The sequence below is a fragment of the Rhinatrema bivittatum genome, chromosome 10 (genome assembly GCF_901001135.1).
Source record: "Rhinatrema bivittatum chromosome 10, aRhiBiv1.1, whole genome shotgun sequence".
Taxonomy (NCBI): domain Eukaryota; kingdom Metazoa; phylum Chordata; class Amphibia; order Gymnophiona; family Rhinatrematidae; genus Rhinatrema; species Rhinatrema bivittatum.
In genome coordinates, this window is record NC_042624.1 from 119,335,750 (window position 1) to 119,359,794 (window position 24,045).

Sequence of the window (24,045 nt, forward strand, 5' to 3'; positions counted from 1 at the left end):
TTCTCCAAGGTCTTCCTTAGTGAACACCGAACTGAAATATTTGTTTAATATTTCCGGCTTTTCTTCATCTCTTTCCACACATTGATCCTTTTCTCCTTTCAGTTTCACTATACCACTTCGGACCTTTCTCTGATGTATCTGAAAAAAGTTTTGTCACCTCTCTTTACCTCTTTGGCAATCCTTTCTTCTGCCAGACGTTTTGCTTTCCTGATTACTTTCTTCGTCTCTCTCAGTTTAACCAGATATTCTTCCCTGTGGTCCTCTTTTTGGGATCCTTTATATTTCTCGAACGCTGTTCTTTTTTTTTTATTTTATCAGCCACCTCCTTTGAGAACTAGATAGGTTTCTTATTTCTCTTGCTTTTGTTTACTTTTCTAATGTAAAGATTAGTTGCCTTTGTAATTGCTCCTTTTAGTTTGGCCCACAATTGTTCCAACTCTCCCATTTTCTCCCAGTCTTCAAGTTCCAGCTCCAGGAATTTTCCCATTTCAGGGAAGTCCGCATTTTTTAAGTTCAAAACTCGGGTCTTCGTGACTTCTCCATATCCTATTTGCAATATCAAACCAAACCATTTGATAATCACTGGTGCTAAGGTGAGCCCCCACCCGGACAAAAATGCATGCAGTAACCCAGATGGCTTACATTTGCCATTCATAAGTAAGAATATGCAATTACTCACCTCCGGGCAGGAACAAAGGAAAAGTGTGCAGGAGCATTAGGAGAGAAATTCCGAGGGCTGTCCAAGGGACTGCTGCCTATATTGAAGTTAAAGAAAAAGAAGATTTCTTTAAATGCAAAATAAAATCTTTGATTTATACACAAGGTGTGCATGTCACAGATACGTGGTCATCTTAATATTTAGAAGAACTAGTGGCAATTCCAAGTCTCCTCGGAACATATGAATGGAAATGAAGGGTTTTATGCAAAAAGCTCTATTTACTTTATAGAAGCTTTTATTTATGATGGCTTCATTCTCTAACTCTGCAAAAGGATACTTCAAACTCACTAAAACATGATTATGATGTGAGGTACTATGATGTAGGCAGGCTAAGATCACAGCAAAGGTGATGGAAGGTCAAGTTTCTTTTGCTTTGAAAATATGAATTATGCTAAAGAATTGTCATGATATCTACAATGCAAAATTACTACATGACAAGGTGAGGGTGGTATAGAAATTGATAATAAAAACAGCATCTAATTTATGACAATGCCAAATTTGCAACTAGCAAGGCTGGGTAGGAGGGTGATGATAGAGAATATCATGGAAATAGGTGTGGTATGTGATCAGAGTGCTGAACTATGAGTCCGGAAAACTGTTGAGTCACTAGTTCAAATTCTTAAGCAGAGTTGCTTACCTGTAAAGGTGTTCTCCTAGGACAGGTGGATGGTAGTCCTCACACATGGGTGACATCATCAGATGGAGCCCAGCACAGAAAACTTATGTCAAAGTTTCTAGAGCTTTGACTGGACATACTGATCATGCCCTAACCACGTGCCCTTGCGGGGGTCCCTCTTCAGTCTCATAACATAGAATTACGATAAAAATAAAATAACAAAATCAGGAGAAACCCAACTCCATGGGGTGGCAGGCGGGTTTTGTGAGTACTACCATCCTGCTGTCCTAGGAAAACACCTGTTTACAGGTAAGCAATTCTGTTTTCTCCTAGGACAAGCATGATGGTAGTCCTCCCACATGGATGAATCCCTAGCTACAACGCTGCCGCTCCCCCCAACATAAAAAGGAGACCAACCAGCACCAACGGGCATAAGAGGCCACGGTGCTATTAGTAATAGAGGGGTAGACAGCCTGAACCAAAACAATGGGTCCTAGGTTGGGAGAGTTGGGTTCTGCACCTCAAAGATTCCGAAGGACAGACTGGCTGAATCTACTGTCACATCAGCCATCCCTATCCAGACAATAGTGAGATGTGAATGTATGGCGAGAACTCTACGTCGCAGCCTTGCAGATCTCCTCCACGGGAACTGCTTGCAAGTTGGCCACTAACATTGCCATGGCTCTGACAGAATGAGCTTAGACATGACCCCCAAGATGCAGCCCCGCCTGGGCATAACAGAAGGAGATGCAATCTGCTAGCCAAATGGATAGTGTCCATTTGGCAACAGCAATTCCCAATCTATTCCTATCAAAAGAAATTAAAAGTTGGGTGGACTGTCTATGGGCTTCTGTCCAAACCAGACAGAAGGCTAAGGCTCTCTTTGCAAATCCAAACTGTGCAGGGCTCATTTGCCTTGGTGCGAAAGGGGTCTGGGAAAGAATGTTGGCAGGACAATTGACTGGTTAAAATGGAAGTCTGTCACACCTTAGGCAGGAACATAGGGTGCGTATGCAGGATCACCCTATCATGATAAAACTTTGTATAAGATGGATAAGTCACTAAGGCCTGGAGCTCACTGACCCTGCGCACTGAAGTGACTGCCACCAATCAGGTAGTTCAGGTCACAGAAGCACAAAGACTCAAAGGAGCTTTCATCAGCTGAGCCAGCACCACGTTGACGGTCCCAAGACACAATGAGTGGCCTTAGGGGAGGCTTCAATGAAGCAGGCCCCACATAAAACCATACAACTATGGGCTTTACAGAGATGGGCATACCATCTACACAATGGTGGTATGCGCCAATTGCACTCAGATGAACTGTAATGGAGTTGGTTTTTAGGCCAGCTTCTGAGAGGTGCAGAATGTGTTGTTTTGTTTTTTTTTAATGTATTTATTGGTTTTTGTATACCGTCACTCGGGTTCCACCGTAAAGGTTCACAACAATAAATAATAATACACAATAAATATACTAAAATCAACTTCCTAGGACTAAAAAATAAAACAAATTACAATCATTCAGATAAAAACAACTCATAAAACAATTAAATAAACTTATCCTATGGCAGTTTTGTGTGGGGCAGGAGAAAGGATTTAGGGCCTTCTGCTCACACCACACATAAAACCTCCTCCACTTCAATCCGTAGGACTTTCTAGTGGAAGACTTTCAAGAAGTTACCAAAACTCGAAAGATATCCTCTGAAAAATCAACTGGTTGCAGGATTAACCTCTCAACATCCAGGCTGTGAGCGATAGGGCCTGGAGGTTGGGATGCCACAGCCTGCATGATGAGAGCTGAGGAAACAGAAAATGACGGCAGAAAAGGACCAAACGGTCCATCCAGTCTGCCCAGGAAGCTTACAGTAGCATCTGCTGTGCCATACAAGTCACCCCCTTACTTAGTTTTCCAAACCGTCAAAGTCAGGGCCCTTGCTTATCTGAGTTCAATTCCCTGTTACCTCTTGTACTGAAGCAGAGCATAATGTTGGTGTTGCATCCAAAGTATCAGGTGATAGAAAGGCCTCCACTGACCATGCCTCACAGACGGGCGGGTCCGAAGTGCTGGCAGAGAGATGCTGGAGGGTCTCATGATCAACCTGCAACTGTACCATCACATCCCTCACCTTAGCTCCAAAGAGATTCTCTCCTGTACATGGCAGGTCAGCGAGTCAGTTTTGTACCTCTGGTTAGAGATTCGAGGCCCGCAGCCATGCTATTCTATGAGTGCCGATTCCCGCTGCAGGGAGTCTTGCTGCCATCTCGAAAACATCATAGTTTCCCGCACTCCAAGCCCTGACGCACCAGCGACAAAAAGGTGTCTTGCTGCTATTGAGGCAGCCACTCGATCGCCTCTTGCACCTGCTTCCAGAGGTTGTGAGAGTATTGGCTCATATAGAAATGGAAGGAGACAATGCGGGATATAAGCCCTGCCCTTGAAAGACTTTTCTCCCAAGAGCATCAAGTACCCTGTGCTCTCTCCCCGGGGCCACCGAGGCATGGGTCCGAGAATGCTTGGCTTTCTTGAGAGCGCATTTGACCACTACAGATTGGTGTGCCAGCTGACATTTTTCGAATCTGGTAAGCCTGTTGGATAAGGTAAACCCCGTCAGCTTCCTGTTGACAGGAGGAACTGTGAGGGGGGTGTTCCAAAATCCTCAACAGCAACTTCTTAAAGATCTCGTGTACCGGGACTGCCATGATCTCCTCAGGAACCTCCACAAACTGGACAATTTCCAGCATCTTGTGCCTGGCGTCCTCCTCTGTCGTCAACTAAAATAGGATGGCTTCCTAGTGGAATGAGCCCTGGCCTGACTAGGTAACAGCTTCCCAGGATCAATATATGCAGCTGTGACAACCTCCTTAATCCAGCAAGCTATTATAGCCCATGAGGCCAGCTCTCCCTGCCTAATACCATTGAGAAGGACAAACAGGTGATCTGTCTTTCGTAAAGGTTTAGTAACCTCCAGATACTGAACAATATGTCTCTGGACATCCAAGGGTCGCAACAGACGATACTCCTCTACATCTCTCTCTCTGTCCAGAGACGGCAAGGAGATGGACTGATTCAAGTGAAAGTCAATGACCACCTTTGGTCAAAAAAGAAGGAACAGTACATAGCTGTACTGCCCCTGGAGTCACCCAGAGGAATGGCTCCTGGCAAGACAAGGCCTGCAGTTCGGAAACCCTATGCACAGAACAATTGCTATAAGAAATACTGTTTTCAAGGGCAGTAAACGCAAGGTCAGGTTACACATTAGTCTAAATGTAGGGTCCTCTAAGAATTCCAATACCAATTTAAGATTCCATAAGGGCACCAGAAACCACAAAGGAGAACAAAGATGTTTCACTCCTTTCAGGAAACAGGCCAAATCAGGATGAGTTGACAGAGAACCATCATTCACCTGACCCCTGAAACAGGCGAGAGCCGCTACTTGTACCTTTAAGGAATTGAGGGCTAAGCCTTTATTCAAGCCATCCTGCAGAAATTCCAACATGAGCAGGATCTTGACCGAACAAGGAAGAGTACCTCGATCCTCACACCAGACCTCAAACACTCGCCAAAGCTGCATGTAGGCCAATGATGTGGAGAACTTTCTAGCTCTCAGCAAGGTGGAAAACACTGCTGAAGAACACCCACATTTTAGCAAGCAAGCCCTTTCAAGGGCCATACCATAAGACAAGATTGAATTGGATCTTCATGAAGAACAGGTCCCTGCCGCAAAGGTTCCTGTGCTCCAGAAGTTGAAGGGGCGAGTCCACCAGGAACCTCCACAGATCCACATACTACGATCTTCTGGGTCAATCTGGAGCAACTAAGAGCACCATCCCTCTGTGGCGCTTGATCCTTCAAACTAATCAGCCCAACATGGGCCATGGAGGAAAGGCATACAATAACCTGTCTTCTAGCCACTCCTGCACCAGAGCATCGATCCCCAATGACTTCAGTTCTCTCCTGAGACTGAAGAATCACGGAACTTTCACACTATGAGAAGTTGCCAATAGGTCTAGAAACGGGAGACCCCAGCGATCCAGAATCAGATGAAAACGCCTCATCTGACAAAGCCCATTCTCCTGGAACCAGATTTTTCCTGCTGAGAAAGATTCTCTTACACTTTTCCTGCTATATACAAGGCTGAGATCATCTGGAGATGCACGTCAGCCCATTCCACAAGCTGATCTATTTCTTGCGACACTTGCTGGCTCTTGGTTCCTCCCTGCCGATTGATGTAGGCCACAGTCATTGCATTGTCTGATATTATCCAGACCGACTGACATAAGAACATGCCATACTGGATCAGACCAAGGGTCCATCAAACCCAGCAGCGTGTTTCCAACAGTGGCCAATCCAGGCTACAAGTACCTGGCAAGTACCCAAAACCTAAGTATATCCCACGGTGCTGATGCTAGTAATAGCAGTGTCTATTTTCTAAGTCAACTTGATTAATAGCAGGTAATGGACTTTTCCTCCAAGAACTTATCCAAAAGCTGCTTTTAATTAATAAGCAATAGTGACTAGATTTATTTAATGATTGGGTACCTGCCAGGTACTTGTGACTTGGCTTGGCCACTGAGGGAAACAGGATATTGGGCTTGATGGACCCTTGGACTGACCCAGTATGGAATATCTTATGTTCTTAACAGACGTAGCTGCACCATCAACTTCTGAATACGAGCTTCTGGCAGGAAAACCTTGCCCTGCTTCATGTCAAACTGAACCCTGAGGTATTTCAATGAACAGGCTGAAGACTGCTCTTGGCCAGGTTCACCACCCAGCCAAGCTCCTGCAACAGGGAGATCACCTTGCAGGTCCACCAAACAGCTCTCTTCCAACGACTTGGCTTGAATTAGCCAGTTGTCCAAAAATGGGTGTATCAGGATCCATCCTGTCGCAAATACTACCATTACCTTGGAAAAAGTCCTGGGAGCAGTGGCCATACCAAAGGGCAGTACTCGAAACTAATAATGGTGTCCCAGAACTACAACCTCAGAAAACGATGTTCTGATCAGATGCAAATATGAATATATGCCTCGGAGAGGTCCAAAGAGGTCAGAAATTCCCCCAAGTGCACGGCCATTATAACAGAGCGCAGTTTCCATGAGAAAATGCTGCACTCGCAGATGACGGTTGACACCTTTGAGATCCAGGATAGGACGAAAGGAGCCCTCCTTCTTGGGTACAATGAAACAAAATGGAATATCACCCTGTATTTTCTTGTGGGTACTGCAAATACAGCCCTCAGACTTAGGAGCCTTGCCGATGTATCCTCTACTGCCTGCTTCTTCTGCGGGAAGTGGCAGGAAGACTCCATGAATACGTCCCAAGGAACACTGTGGCTGCAATTACCAAAGCCAATCCTCTGGCTGAAGTGCAGACCAAATCACAGCCCGCATCTGCCAAGAAGACAGCAGCAGTCTCCATAGCTGCCCTGGAGTTTACCCCAGAATCATTGACCTCCTAGGAAAGAAGTAAACAAGAGTGAGCCACCAGGGAACAATGAAAAAGCCTCAGAGCAGGGCCTAGCCTACAGAGGCTGCTCAACCCGCCAGGCTGCCCACATCCCTTGATCTCCTACGGAGCGGGACGTCAGAATGGTGCACTGAGCACAGAGGCCGGGTGAAGGAGGAAGCCCTACACCAAAATACACTCCTCTTCTGTCTCTGTATTTATTTATTTTTAAACTTGACTGGGCTCAGCCCCACCCAACTGAGTTCAAAGGAACCATGAAATCACCTCAGGAATTCTCAATTGGGAGAAGGACCGTTTGGTATCACCGAAGGAGAGTGGAGCAAATTTATTTTCCTTATTTCTCCTTTTTTCCAAACGAAGCAATCCCCAGTAGGGAGATGCACGTCCACCATCTGCTGGAGATGGAGAATACTGGCAGGCTGATGTCACTGCAGGGGTGTATATACTGTGATATCAGTTTGCTCTTTCTCCATCTGCTGGTTGAGGAGCATAATCACTTGTTCTGGATTCATCTGATTGGACACTAAGAAACAGAAGATTTGAAATAATAGTATAATGAATAATAAAATATAGAATGTAATCAAATACCACCTTACATTTCTAATCAGAATGTATTCTGAAATAGCACAACATAAAGCCTTTGAAATATTAATTTTATTTCATCCAGTTTCCCTTTATTTTACCTTAATTCAAAGAAATCTTTTTATCATAAGGGAAAGGGATAAAAAGTACCGTATATACTTTTTCTTAAGGTCACATTCCTTTGTTTTCCCTAGAGGTGACTAAGATTCATATTTTGCACAAATCATGGTGATGATGGCAAATAAACAGCAGTATTGCAGCATCCTAGTGGCAAGGCATGAAAACCATTCAGATAGTTCAAGAGTACATTATCTTATGGATAAAGTTAAGCTAAAAACAAATAGACATAAAAAAGCAAAATGGTCATTTGTGTAAAAGTCTACTCAGCATTTTTTTTTACATTTTTGTCTAGAAAATAATCCAAACAATTCTTGCTGCTGGTAATTTACTAAACCATATTTGTGCTCCTGAAGCATTTTTATGGCAACCAAAACAGTAAAACAATGAAAAGACTTCTCAGTTGTTGTCAGCAGAGTCATATGTATTGAAAAATGAATGCATTCTGTAGTGTAATAAATAAATAAATGTCACACTGGAATGATTTCTCTATTAAGTCACTGAAGATTAAAACTCCAGCTTACCTGTATGTCCATGGAGAGGAGAGTGTGGCCGGGGTAATGTTGGAGATGTGCTAGATGTCACTATCAAACTTTTTCGATTACTAGTGCGACAACTGAAAGGAAGAATTACATTGAAATGAGATGTCTGCAGAACAGGAATAATTATAACAGTTATCATCTAACGTTTGTTTTGCTAAACTGTTCATCAAATAAGGTTAACATATTTTGAAGTATAAAACCATAAAATCACAAAAAACGACAGAAGATAAAGATTACCAGGCCCATCCAGTCTATTTATTTTCCCTGTCTACTGAACTATCACAGATTCTACTTGATCTATGATGTTATTCTTGCCTCTCAACTGCTCCTTAAATTTTGTTACCATATTTTATGGAAATACCTCCATTATTTTATGCATCCCTCAATAACAGTTCTTCCTTGAAAAATTCTATAATCCTTTTTATGAATCATTGTGTTGATGGCAGTACTGTATTCAGTAAGTTGGTTAGTTTATTCAATTTTTTGGAAATTCACCATCAAACACACAATTTCTTGTTTATACCATGAAAAAGTATCAAAATATATACAGAAAAATAGAAATATTCCATAGCCCCTTGTTCTAGAATTTGATTTCCACGAAATAATGCTTGCTTCATCTTCACTATGCTCCTTATTGTCTATCCTCTCCTCCATACTATGCATATTTACTCTGCACCATTTTTTAGCTCCCTATTGGAATGCCTCTACTCTCTCTATGAGACTCCAGAATTGGACTAGCTTTCTTTCTACAAATTACTTATCCCTATGTACCTTAGAATTCTACTGATTCTTCCCACTGTCTTACCAAAATTGGCAATCCTGAAATCATCAGATATGATCACCTGCTTATCCCTCTCATCAGTACCTTGCCTCCACTATGTACAACAGAGCACTTTTCTCCAAGAATGGCTGAGACCAGGCTTGTCCTGGACAATAGACTTTTGCAAATAATTGAAGTTCTGGATAATGGAAATATTCTTTTAAAATAATTTTGGATAATGAGAGTTTTTTGGATAAAGATAAACATATGAAGCCAAACAATTTTCGGCTAATGGATTTTCCAGATAACAAAATACAAGCCTAAGCTCACGATCCCACATTTTTTTGGTTAATTAATATTCAGATAAAAGATACTATATCACCTCTTTAGATTTCTATGCACAAAATGCATTACTCCCTACCTTTTTGTTTTAAATCTTAGCGACATACCCTTGAGAACTCAAGCATTCTGAAATCCCTCCTCTTCTCTATTACCTCTGAAGCAGAAGTGGCCAAATTTTCACACGTTGGGTCTGATATAATAAGCCGCGCTGAGTCTACCGTGGGTTTTTAACTCCAGTTTTACTGTGGCTTTTTTGGCGTTCACCCTACTCAGATATGTAATATGGAGTTTAGAGCTGAAAAAACCTGTGCTAAGAAGCCCGCTTAGTACAGTTGCATGCAAATCACATGTAAACAAAGATATTAGCTACTACAGGGTGATACAGAGAGCTGTGTGAGCAGGGAGACATTTTACTGCATGTTTTTAAAGGAAGAAAATTTAATGCCAGGATCAGAGCAGGTGTCATAATGCTGGTGGACATTTTAGTCCATTGTGCTGGCATGTTAGATAATTCTTTGTGGTAAACATGGATTACATTTATTTTAATTTTAATTTTGTGGATGAGTCAAAGAATTAGAGGAGCAGAAGCTTTAGAGCAAAGAAGAGAGAAAGAAGATGCTTTATCACTGAAGAAGAAAGGAGGATCCAAGAGGAGCAGGCTGTCCTCGTTCAAGCTGTTCACAGAAGGGCACGCAGGCAGTGGATAATTTGTCTGAGGACAACACTGCTGGGGTTGCCAGAGACAGATGTGGTCCGGATATACAGACTGAGCTCCATGGTAATTCTTTCTATGATGAAATCAGAAATGACATTGATCCTCTAACTCAGGGGTGGCCACCAGCTCGGTCCTTGAGAGCCACAAACAGGCCAGGTTTTCAGGATATCCACAATGAATATAGACAGATTTGTATGCACTCCCTCCATTGTATACAAATCTATCTCATGCATATTCATTGTGGATATCCTGAAAACCTGGCCTGTTTGTGGCTCTCAAAGACCTAGTTGGCCACTCCTGTTCTAACCAATTGTGGACATGCCATTCCTGGCTTGGTCAAACTTCTTGATACCTTGCATTTTCTTGTCACTGGCTCTTTCCAGAATACAATGGCTGAAGTGGAAAGTATAGACCAGTCAAAATTTTTAAGGCATTTCAGCCAGGGAATAGGGACTATGATTAAATAGGGACTATGATTAAATATATAGTTGACATGCATGTTGCTCTCAACTCCCTCCCCCCCCTTCTCCCCCCAACATGGAAGACAAATGAAATACCATAACAGGAAGCATTTCCACTCCCTGAATGTACAAGTTGGACACAATGAGCACATGAAGATCCTCAAAGTTGTCTCCAGGTTTTCCGGAAGCAGCCCCAACTCTTCCCTCCTTGCGTAGTTAGCACTGGCACGAAATTTCATGGAAGAGAAATACAACCAAGGTTGGCTGCTGGGTAGGTTTGAAATAGAAGTCAAACCAAAGCATAAGCTAAACTGTAAACTCTCTTGGGTGGGTACCAAATGCAGGGTAGTATACACTTTCTGGTACATGGCACCAAAAGTGCATACTATTCTACTACATATGTAAGCTCACTGTACCAAAAGCATTAGCTTAAAAAAGTGTAAATCTAAGCTCTCTTGGGAAGGTACCAAAAGCAGAATACATATTTTCCAATTTTTTGCTGGAGCTGCTGATTATAGTTGCAAAGCATGGCTGCTCACACCCTTGTCTATACCACGTACAGCAACAGAAATCCGGTACAATGAGGCGCACCCAAGAACAGAGCAGTCATAGAATGTACATTTGGTGTTTTGAAAAGCCAGTTCTGCTGCCTTGACCATTCTGGAGGAGCACTACAGTATTCACCAGAGAGATGCAGATATCATTATTGTGTGCTCTATACATCACAATATTGCCCTCCAGCATGGAATTCCTCAAAACATGGATTCATACTTGGGGCCGGAGCAGAATATGTTCACACCTGTCGCAGGTGGAATTAATATGGCAAGAGGGAATGAGCTCTGTTGCAAGGTAATAGCAGACAATTTTGGAGGTATGTTTCAACACATGGAGGGAGGGGGAGTGTGACTTTTTGGGGCAGGAAGGGTTGTATGGAAGAGAGACTATTGCAACTCCAACATTAGTTTGTTCTCAGATTAGCGCAAATCACAAAGATGATGAATACCAGGGGAAACTCACACTTTGGCCATCTTCATGATTTTTTAATTATGTTCAAATTTTTAAAGGTGTTTTTAATTTGCACTATGGCCATGTACCTGGTTTTTAAAATGTTTTTAATATGTTCAGATTTTAAATGCGATTTTAATAAAGTGGCATTTTTATTTATAAACGGTCTCATTCTCAGCAACTTCTCTCCATTTTATCACATCTTTATTATTCTTGAACCAGAGATTATTACTAGTGTGGAAATTTCTCGCCCAGGGAAGTAGCACCTGTGACACCAATGACAGGCTCTGCATCTTTGGGCCAAAATTTCCAATCCAGTGGGGAAATCCCTTACCGAAGGAGGCAGAGACTGTGTCACCCATGTCTAGCCATATTTAGTGGAGCTCAATTGTCTGTTTTCTTGTGTATAAGATGCCAGTATTTCGCTTGGTAGCTACTGACTGTCGATGGGTTGTTCTGCTGTTCCTCGTGGGAAATAGATCCTGAGGTCTTATCTCCTGAGATGCTGGCTGGTTCTCTTTAGCCCTGCCTGCTGTGGCAGGTCTTTTTGCATTACATGGAGAAAAAAAAGACATATCAGAGCCAAGTACTAAGAAACTATTACATCCTTTTAACACCCTCAGCCAGCCCTCTTCACTCCAGAGATGCATTTCCCACCATATTCACTTGCTCCTTTAGCAGCATCCATATTAATGCCACCAATATAGACACCAGCAAAAGAGTCTGGTTGAAAAATCCCCCAGACCAGGTCCTCCACCTGTGTAGCTGCATATCATATGGTGCAATTTCTCCTGTCTGGTACTTGAACCTCCTGATCAGTGCCAGCTTGGCCTTAACGGCTGCCCTAGTGTCCCACCAGCAATGTTTTAGCTGATCCACTGTCCTGGTCATCACTGGCAGGCTGCTGACATCATTGGCAATGCTCTCCCAGATCTTCCTCTTGATGCCACTTCTCCTCTAGCTATTACCTTCTGGCTCCCACCTGCTCATTCCAACAGATGAGAAACATTGGGATAGCCAGCAGGGTTCTCAGATGGTTCCCTTCTTTTCTATTTAACAGAACATTCCAAGTCAAACTGGGCAACCACATATCTGATACCTTCCAGTGTGAAACAGGTGTCCCTCAAGGCTCAGCCCTCTCACCAACACTATTCAATATTTACATGCTCCCTCTGTGTAACTTACTGACAAATCTAAGAATAACCTACTTCTTGTATGCTGATGACCTACAGTTTACATCCCACTCTCCATATCATTTGAAAATACAACTTCAATACTCTCTACCTATATGAAAGCAATACAACAAGAATTTTCGCAACAAACTAACATTAAACCCTAAAAAGACTGAAATCATCTGGCTGAGAAGAAACTCCTCAATAGTTAAACCACCTGCCCTAAACCTGGATAATTTTCAAATTAATTCCTCAAATCAAGTACAAGATTTAGGTATACAGCAAGACAAGAACCTTACAATGAAAATGCACATCAGCAAATTAATCAAGTCAGGGTATGCCAAGCTGCGTTTACTACATCGGTTAAAGCCATTATTAACTTTACAAGACTTCTGTACCGTATTGAAAACTATAATCTTCTCAGGCTACTGTAACTCCTTACTACTAGGTCTTCCAGCATGTAACTTAAAACCACTACAACTACTACAAAATGCTGCAGCAAGACTCTTATTAGGATCTAGGAAATATGATCACATTACATTCTCACTTATATCTCTGAATTGGTTACCAGTAGAATCCAGAATCTACTATAAAACAATGATAATATTCAACATCATTCATTCCAACAACACTGGCCTGTTAGGAGTGACACTACAACCATACAATCCAGCGCGAACACCAAGATCTCAAAATAAAGGACTATTGTCTATTCCCACATCACGGAGCATACATCTGATGCAAATAAGAGATTGTATGTTCTCCATAGAGGGTCCAAAGCTCTAGAATTCTCTGCCTGAGATGTTATGCATGTTACCAGATAGAAAGAATTTTAAATGTGAGCTAAAAACATGGCTATTCAAAAATGCTTATGAATTAACTTAAAAACATTAATGTTACTGTTAATTTATTTATATACCGTCAATCTGAAATACAATCTTGGTGGTAACAATAAAATCAAGATTTACAAATACATAAAAATCTATTTATACATAAAAATTAAAAAGATCACCAAATCATAAGGTCAAAAAGACGACTATATCAATTTTCCAAGAACCTTCCATCTATTTTAAAAATCGCTATCTTATTTGTGACCGAAAATGCAGAGCCAAACAACCAGATTTTTTAAGCCTTTTTTAAAAAGCTTAGTATTTTGGTTCCATTTGGTTCCATAGACCAATGGTTCTCAACCTTTTTCCCATCGTGACACACCTGACAGACCACGTTCACATGCGTGACACCCTGCTCATTACAATTCACGGCGGAAATAAAAAGTCCCAGTATTATTTTTATTGTTAAGAATGACATAAGGGAAAGATAATATACTGTCTGAACAGAAATTGCATAAATAGTAAACATCCCACACCAAAACAGCACCAATTTCCAGAACTCAAACAGTAAACACCTTACTTAAGAAAAGGCAACACTGAAAATATTACACAAGGCCTTAAAACTCCAATACTCCTCCTATTAGGAAAACGGAACAAGCCAGGCTACTATAGAGCCCTGTACAGAAACTACACGCCAGCAGAAAACCTTACCTGAATCACATGTGCTGACCCTCACCTAACAACGAATAAAGAAACCAAAACGCATAACTAGAAGTATGCCGATAAAAACTTAATAGGAAACTGCAACAAGCCAGGGTCTCTGTATGCAGTGTAACAAAGGAAAAAGAGAAACATCACCAGGCCTTATAAAACCAGCAAAACCATACTAACAAAAAGAACAGATTATTTCAAAACAGCTGATGAATGGAATATCCAATAATTAAAAACTCGTATCAAAAATCTCTAGATACCAATAAAATATATCAAAATAGCAGACACAAAGGCCCAATAATGAAAAATAATAAGGATACAGAAAACGTTTTGCTCTGCATACCTGGGAACGTTTGATATCCAGGTGCCCTGAGATTGTTTTGAATTAGCAGGAGGAGGGATGGTTTGCTTGCAACTTTCTCCTCTCTCTCTCTCTCTCACACTGGCTCTCAATCGCTCACACATACTCTTGTTTTTTCTCTCTCACTTATATAGGCTCTTAATTACACATTTACACACATGCTGTCTGTCTTTTCACGTTTACATATACAGGCTTTCAATTGCACACATACATGCTGTCTTTTTCTCTCACACGCACACTCTCATTCACATGCTTACAAACATTCTCTTTCTCTCATTTACACACAGGCTCTCAATCACATACTCACATGCTCCCTCACCTAAACCAGCTCTCAAACACACACAGACACACATGCTCTCTCTCTTTCTCTCCATTTCACACAGGCTCTGAATCACATACTCACATGCTCCCTCACCTAAACCAGCTCTCAATCACACACAGACACACATGGTCTCTCTTATACTTATACACACAGGCACTTAATCATACATACACATGATCTCTCTCACACACAAAGGATCTCAATCACCATGAATACTCTTTCACACAAACAGGTTTTCAATCACAAACTTACACATATAGGTTCTCAGTCATATACTTCCATTCATGCTGTCTCTCACAGACAGGCTCTCAATCACACACATACTCTCTTTCACATAAACAGGCCTCAATCATTCATATACATACTGTCTCACTCTCACACACACACAGCACCTCAAACACATATGCTTGCTCATTCACTCACTCCCCCACCCCCACCCCCCCCTTGAACAGTGGCAGCAGCAGCCTCCTCCACTTCCAACCCTAAAGGCAGCAGCAACCTCCTTCACTTTCAGTCCTCACGGGGAAAGGAGTCCCATCGGCCATGGGGGCTGACGTTGTTCTTCGTTTTTTCTCCGAGCCGCACTGGTCATTCTTCAGGCCGCGCCTCTCTTCTCTTCTTCAGGCCGACACTGCCTGCACTAGCATGGTCTCTTCTTCCCACGTGCGCACCCACTGTTCACCACATCCTCTTCCGGGCCGCAGGAAGAAGAGAGCATGCCAGTGCCGCTGACTCCAGCTGTCCTGCCCGGGCTATCAGCATTTTAAGCCCGGGTGGAGGACCTATTTTGCTCGGGTAGGGGAAGCAGCTGAGTCAGCGGGGGACCGGGCATTGTGGCGACACACCTGCCTGTTCTTGGCGACACACCGGTTGAGAACCACTGCCATAGAATATACAGTGCCACAAAGACAAGAAGGACAATAAAAAAATCGAATTATGAAGAATAAATGCAAGATTCTCAAAACAACCCACTAAGATATGAAAACTATCATTTCATTTTAATTTTCAATAACCTTGCCTTAAGTACTTGCTCAATCATTAATATGTACTAGAAAATTTAGCTTGATAAATATTGTCTGTCTATGAATACCACCTCTGTAACCAATCATTATATGTCTGTGGAGTTATAACTATGAATGTTACTTTGTAAACTTTACTTTACCTCACTGCCCAATGTAATTATCCATAGAGAGACATCACTGCACATTGTAAATAAGTTACCTCTGTAAATTTTTTACGCTGCTATCCTTGTCTCCTTCCTCCCCCAGTTCTACAACCTTGTTTTATTGTAACTTTTGCTTCCTTCACACTTGTTAAAAGAAGTTTTTGCACCCCCTGTTATATGTAAACCGGCATGATATGATCTTATCATGAATGCCGGTATAGAAAAACCTTACATAAATAAATAAATAAACTGTTGTGGTCTATACATGGAAGGATAGTATATAAAATGCCTAAATAAATAAATAGATAACTAGTGTGATTCACTACCTTCCTGGGCACTATTCCCACTACCTGCTCCCCTCCCCCCCTTCCTCCCCCTGCTCTGACTCCTCTACCCACCTTCTTTTCTTCCCCCCTCTTCTATATCCTTCTGCCCCCTTCTCCCCTCCCTGATCCGCACTACTCCTATTCTCTTTGTCACCATTTGCCCTCCTGTTATGCGAATCAGCTCCCCCACTTGCACCCGCCCTGACTTGCTCCATTCCCTCTACAGCCATGAACAACCACTCTTCTCTTTCAGGAACATAACACAAAAGTGGACAAAAAGACAGAAAATCACAGATCAACAAAAGATTCACTCAAGAACACAGACAAAAGATAAAAAGATGGGAAACAGCAAGGGAAAATACAAGCAGCACAAAAGACACCACACAGCAGCCACAATTGAACAACCAACAACTCCAACTCCTACACAACTTATAACTCCTAGTCCAGAGCTCGCCTATTACCACCCAACATTGATAAAATGGCCCTAGAAGAAGCTGTCTTATGTCTCTGAGAGGAGTGTGCAAGAAAACAAAATGGACATCTATGCACCACCAATTATGGATGTGGTTCTTATTCATAAAAGTGAAAGTAAGGAGGAGGCAGGGTATTACAGATTAGTCTGACTTCTGTAATGAGAAAAGTAATGGAATCACTGCTTTAAAAAAAAAAAAAAGGATAATGCTATTTCTGGCATCCAATAGATTGCAAGATTCGAGGCAGCATGGTTTTACCAGAAGTAGATCCTGCAGATGAATCAGATCAATTTCTTTGGGTAACCAGTGTATTAGATCAATGGAGAGCACTAGATTAAGTATACTTGGATTTCTGCAACTTATGTAAATTAAGCATCCTTGGAATGGGCCCTAGAATGACTGACTGGATTAGAAACTGGTTGAGCTGGAGGCAACAAAGGGAAACGGTAAATGGAATTTACTTCGAGGAGGGGAATATTACTAGTGGTGTACCTCAAGGATAGGGTCCTTGGAGGGGTTCTTTTCAACATTTTTGTGAGCAACATTGCAGAAGGATGGTCAGGAAAGGGGTTTTTTTTGCTGATACCTCCAAAATCTGCAACAGGGCAGACAGCCAGGAAGATGGGGAAAATTATGAGGAGGAATTTAGCAAAGCTCACAGAATGGTCTACGGTCTGACAACTAAGATTTAATGCTAAAAAATGCAGTTACACATTTAGGGTTCAAAACCCCAAGGGAGAGGTACAGTATTGGGGATGAAATTCTTCTGAGCATGAAAGAAGAGGGGGATCTGGGAGTGATTGTATCTGATGATCTTAGTGTGGTCCAACAGATGGATAATGCAACAGCCAAAGCAAGAAAGATGCTTGGGTGCATAGGGAGAGGAATAGTCAGCAGAGAAAGGGAGGTGATATTGCCCCTGTATAGGTCCCTGGTGGGACATCATTTGGAATACTGTGTACAATTCTGGAGATCAATCCTCAAAAGGATATAAATTGGTTGGAGTTGGTCCAGTGGATAGCTACTAAAATGGTCAGTGGTCTTTGTTCTAAAGCATATGGGGATAGACTTAAAGATCCAAGCATGTATACCCCTCAAGGAAAGGCAATATATGGGAAATATGATAGAGATTTAAATATCTCCAAGATTTCCATGCACAGGAGATGAGCCCCTTTCAACAGAAAGAAGGTTCTAGAATGAGGCATCATGATATATGAGGGTGAAAGGGGGTAGACTCAGGAATAATCTTAGGAAGTATTTCTCTACAGAGAAGGTAGTGGATACATGGAACAGACTCTCAATGGAGGTAGTGGAGGGAAAAACAGTACCTGAATTCAAGAAAGCATGGGATAAATATAGGGTATCTCTGAGGGAGTGATGGGAACTATAAAGGTAAATTAGTGGGGCAGATAGGCAGACTAGATAAGCCATATGTTCTTTTTCTACTATCACATTTCTCTGTTTGTATGTCTGCCTCATTTCTTCCAGATCTGTACTATAGCATCCAGAGATTGAACTCGGTGAGCCAGAAGCTTTTTGAATCAAGTGCAACCATGCAACCTCTTACCAACTGATAGATAATCATACATGTGGCACTCGGTATTAAGGACTGGAAGGCCCCCATTTCACTGCTGGACAGCTATCTACATCTTAATATTGTTGAGTTGTTAGTTAAACATTAAGGGAGTAGAGATGGTTAATCTAATAAAAAGTTCTTTAAATTTAATTAGTGCATTTTACAGTATATTAGTTTGCAATGACTTGCAAGGGGACATCAGCTGATCTATTGATAAGGGCTGGGTTGCTCTCTTGTTTTATTTAAACCCCTGCTTAACTTGTGAAAAATGTCCTTCTTGTAGTCTTAATTGGAATAATATTCTATAAACCCAAGAGTGTGTTTGGGCTTGGTAGGAGTTAGAAAATAAAATGACACTGAAAGTTAATCTAATTTTCCTTTTTAAATCAAACACACACACATTTAATTCAGCTTACTCTCTTAAATCAAACATATATTGAATATCAATTTACCACGCAATCCCTCTCTTTCCCCAAGCTTTAAGTCACAAAATTTCACAGCAAAGTAATATTTACAAATCCTCTTCAACCACCAGCAAAATCTGCTCTCAGTATATATTACTTATAGTTCCCCTCAATGTAGGAAAAGCTAAGACCTACTTTGCTATATCTCCCCTCCTTCAACTGAATAGTAAAAGTACAATTATTCAGTTTGGCTGATGAAAATTTGATTTTAATGTATTGCTTTTATAACATTGATGTTGATTTTAATATATAATTTTATAATATTGTATATATTTGTTTATAATCTTTTTTGTGGTGCTTAATGAGAAGTTGAAAAATCAAACCTAAGAAAATAAAGAAAGCAAAAATGTTGTTGCATATTAAGTCCTTTAAGAACAAATGTTAAAACAATGAATTATATAGAGGGGAAGGAGGTACCACTAGTCAAACAATGTTTCAGGACAACATAAACAAATTATCCTTACCTGAAAAAAATCCCAATCCTAAACAACTGATGCAGAAGTAGCTTCTACACAAAATTACAAGATATTCCAACTCTAGTGCCAAACACAGAATAGGCCATTATTTTTGCTGTTTGAAAATCAGTGGAAAGATATCAAGACATCAAAATGTAGCATAGACAGTCCCAAGTTGGTTCAATGTGTAAGCAGTATGCCACAATGACAAATGTTACTTGCAGATATTTACAAAGCAAGTGGAGTCATCACTTTCAATGCAATTCTGATATAATATATTGCAAAATATTGTATAGTACATCGAATGGAACTATGTACTCATGCTGCTACTTTATTGTTCTTTTCTTCTTATAAACAAGATGTTTCATCTTAGAGAAATTTTGCTATCCTAAAAAAAATTTCATTACAAACAATTTTTCAGGACAGAAACAAATATTTAAGACATTTCTGTTCACAATGGTGAAAAGCATAGGAAATCTGAAATGTGCATGTTAATGAAAGCAGCTGCATGGCAATGTTAACTAGATATGAAAGTTATGGCTTTAATTATAGTAATTTGGAAATGGAAGCGATTTTGAAAGCGGTAATGCAGTACTACAGGCGAGAAGAATAATTAGTTCTTCAAAAAGATAAGAACCAACAAGCATCTGGTTCAAAGTGATTATTTTCCCCATACAAGAATAACTTAAATGATATTTATCTTGTGCATTTGAAAAAGTTTAATTCCGACATCTGGGCAGATTCATGGTTCAACTGCCTGCTGACAAGTCCATTAAAGAACAAAAAAAGGGGAAAAATCCTCAGAATCTATTCCTGACAATTTGAATGTTCAAACAGAATCAACAATTAGAGCAAAACCAAGACCGGGAAAAGCCTGTAAAAGGAGCTTCTCTGAGTTAGGTCTAATAGTATGAGTGAGCTGAAATCAAGGCAACTGAAAAGAGAAAGAAAAACGTAACTTTGAAAAATCTAGGAAGGAAACTAAGGCAAGTGGCTGAACAGAAGATAGGTATTCCAGATTCATTCTTGAAACTGACATTCAAGCAGTGAATGTTCACTCAACTGATGAAAAATAATTGCTTAAGTTAATCTCAGTCCTAATGAATTATGACTCAAGAAAATAAAAGTACCATGGCTCAAAATTTTAATTTATAGCCACCTGAGAGGAGGTTGGCACTGTAAACTAGTTCCATATACCAAAAAAAGAACTCTGCAGTCACAAGAAAAACATCTTTTAGTTGTACCATCTCCGTGTGCTCTTAGGTTACAATCCTCAAGGGCCTGTGTTTTTTCTAGTGTTAAACCTACCATGTGGAACAATCTTCCCAGTGACTTGCATGATGTAAAAGTTCTGAAAGTTTTAAGGAAACATTGAAAGCATGTCTTTTTACAGAAGCTTTTATATAAATGTTTTTAATGTTTTGTTTTAATTTGTTGGCTTTAGTTGTGTGTTATGTATTGTATATGAACTGACTGTATATGTATCATTTGTAATCTGCATTGAACATATTTTGGAATTGTGGAATAGAAGAGATAGTCAATAAATAAATATGTCAAAGCCTACTGAGAACCCTTTAAGTCTTTGAACTAGGATTTCCTTGGAAGTTTCTTGATTTGTGGCCCAGGAATTAAAGGATACAAAATTTTGCTCTCCAAACCTCTCCCACAAAATTTTGATAGGCCAACATACTGATAGATTTTCCCAAAATAGCCACTGGGTATTAAACTAAAGACTGGATAAGCAACGGTTTAACCTCATATACTCAGGAGGAGGGAAAAAAACCCTCTAAAAGGGCCATCTGGTGATGATAAACAATTGTAAAAACTCTATATATCCTTCCTCCAAATGACTAATTTATGACTTTGAGGTCTTGCCTCCTCAGTTTATTTATTTATTTATTTATTTAATTTCTTAATTTAATTTCTTTTACTATACCGATGCTCAAGACTAGGTCTTATCGTACCGGTTTACAATGTAACTGAGGGGAAACCAATTAACATCAAGGTAGAAAGTAAAGTTACATTAAACAGTAAAGTTACATAATAGTTTGTTATGAATTGATTCCGCATATCTCCCTGTACTCCATAAATCTAAAAGCTTAACCATTTCTGTTCTTTACTGTCCTCCAGGGTACACAGTCACACACAACTAGCTAAAAGTTTACTCTCCATCCATCAGAAATTTACTAGAACATTGCTTGTTGGGGATTTTAATATACACACAGATATGGTCTCTCCTCACATGAATGAGCTGCTGTCACTTATGTTGGCTGCTACTTATAGCAATGCAATGATGTCAAAAACCAAGGAGGATGGTTAACAGCATAAGCAAAATCCCTAGGTGTTATACATTTGTAAAAAAAAAAATTTTAAGTCTTATCTCCGACTATGTTATAAAGACCTCATAATAGGCTCTACCAGCATTACAGTGCTTTCTTAGCCTTATGCCTAATCATAGAGCCAGTCCAAAGTTTCTTATCCTTATTTTTTGTTTCCAAATAAAAAGTAACTTGCTTGGTGTACTTATTTTAGATCCTTAATAATGGAGAAGAATAATTGAGAAGTATTAATGATATCTCGACACTGTTCCATATTTCAAAATAGATCTGCATCAGGGATTAATCCACATTTTCTTTCCAGTACGATGTTCCATCATAAATAGTCTCCTGGCATTCATGACTCATTTGGTGCCTAATTTTTACCGTTAATTATATACAATTAATTCAAATGCCCACACATGAAGGAGGTCAGGTAATGGACTTATTTTATTTGAAAGAATGGATTGAGTTAGTAACTGCCCTAAATGTACAAAACATTTTATGATCAGATCGTTATTTGATTTTGTTCAACTTAGTTATTGTAAGTAATGCAGTGTATAAAAATAATCTATATGGACATGTGTGCCCACTGAGACATTTTTAGATCAAAAGAGAGACCAGACAGATGAACAATGTTGGGCTAATGCTCATGTGGAAAAATTAGTTGATAAATGGAATGATTATCTATAATATATAAGATGGCTCCACCATGGGAAGTAATGATATGTGAGATTTAAAAAATTGCTCCTTGGTACACAAGCGAATTGTTACAGCTGTGCCAGAAACTCAGAAGAGCTGAAAGAAATTGACACAAGTACTCGAGGGAAGAAAAGAGAGTTGAGTATGTTACTCAACTGCAGGACTACAGGGTGCAATGTAGGAACATAAGAACATAAGTTGGGTCAGACCAAGGGTCTATCAAGCCCAGCATCCTGTTTCCAACAGTGGCCAATCCAGGCTACAAGTACTTGGCAAGTACCTAAACACTAAGCAGATCCCATGCTACTGATGCCAGTAATAGCAGGATTAGAGGTGATTATTATTTTTAAAGAATTGAAAAATCAGTAAACCACCCCTTGGAACTTTATACTATTGTTCAGAAATTAACTGTTAAACTACACATGGATGTGCAAAATTCCCAGTTTGTGACACACTTGCAAACTTGACAAAATCTGCTCAAAAGTCCACCAAAAATCTAGTCTGGCAAGACCAGACATAGCAGGAACAGAGGTATCAGTTAAGTGGTCTGTTACCACCAATGAGGTGTCCACCATGAATGATAATTGAAGTCCACCTTCTCTCAGATAAATCCCTGTCCATTTTACATAATAAAAAATTTGAGGCAGGTATCACGTGACAGGTATCCTTGCTTTGGCGCATGTAGAGCTTTTAAAATTCACTTTAAAGACTTCAACATGCAGTGCAAAACTTTGACAGTAAATAAATTGTTCTGTATAAACTTTGCTTTTTGACAAAAATTACAATTTTACTGAAAACTTTGTAATGATTTTTCTAACTTATTGGCGGAACTGTAAGCAAAAGGGTTACAGTACAAGGCCGAAAAGACCAGATGTTGTCAAGATTCACAAAGATCTAATATTTCACAGCAGTTAGCTTTAATTCACATTTGCAATTATAATGAAGACGATCTCCTAAAAAACTGGATTTACATTGCTAGCTGTGGTATAAATTAGAACATTTTAATTTGGTTCTGTACAAAGAATATTCATGGCTTTCTAATCATATCCAATTGAATTTCCAATTGTACAATGCTAGTAATTTCATTGAAATTCAACAAAAATTAATCTTACACAGAACTTCATATCTTTAGTAAAATTAATATGAATCCTAAAAATGGTCAGCAGACATCTAATTAATCCTCATTCCCAGCAAGGATTCCAGCTGCATACCTGCCTCATCTAGGATTTGCTGTCTAGACCTTATGATTTATTAACAGAAAGAAAAGTCAATGCCAAGCCAAACAGAAGAAATGTGCTGAATTACAAAGAAGTATATCACAATTCTTAGCAAAATCCTTTGTTTTCCCTTTCTATAAAAAGGGGAAAGTATAAAAGATCTTGCAAGGATTAACCTTTGGAAAGGCCAAGACTTGTAGGAGATGATAAAAAATGCAGGACACCTATCATAAAGGCAATCCTTAGAAGATAGTGTATGTCAGAAATAATTTCAAGGAATCTGGTTGAACACTGGGCGAGGGGTACAGCAAGTTTGCTTAACTGTAAACAGGGTTCTCCGCAGACAGCAGGATGAATTAACCATAATGTGTGGGTGACATCATCCAACAGCACAGTCATGGACTCAGCTCAGTAAAGAAGTTACTGAGCATGCACAGGTGACCCTGCACATGTGCCGTCTCACACCTCTCATTAATTTCCAGAGCTTAAGCTTTGGTGAGGTAGTTGACTCTCCAACACATCATCTGACCCTCTAAGACATACACACATAGAGCAGACTTTGGTATTTCTCTGGACCTACAGAAAATCCCCATGCAACTAGCATCAGACATGTTGAATCAAATCATAGTTCTAC

At 40.2% G+C, this 24,045-nt stretch overlaps 1 protein-coding gene across 1 annotated transcript in view; it reads right to left on the minus strand.

Annotated features, from left to right (window-relative positions):
* Positions 1-24,045, minus strand: part of MAST2 (microtubule associated serine/threonine kinase 2) — a 360,153-nt gene that overhangs the window by 181,243 nt on the left and 154,865 nt on the right. Inside the window, 2 exon segments of the mRNA XM_029618685.1 lie at positions 680-755; positions 8,025-8,116. Coding sequence (XP_029474545.1) covers positions 680-755; positions 8,025-8,116 — 168 coding nt within the window.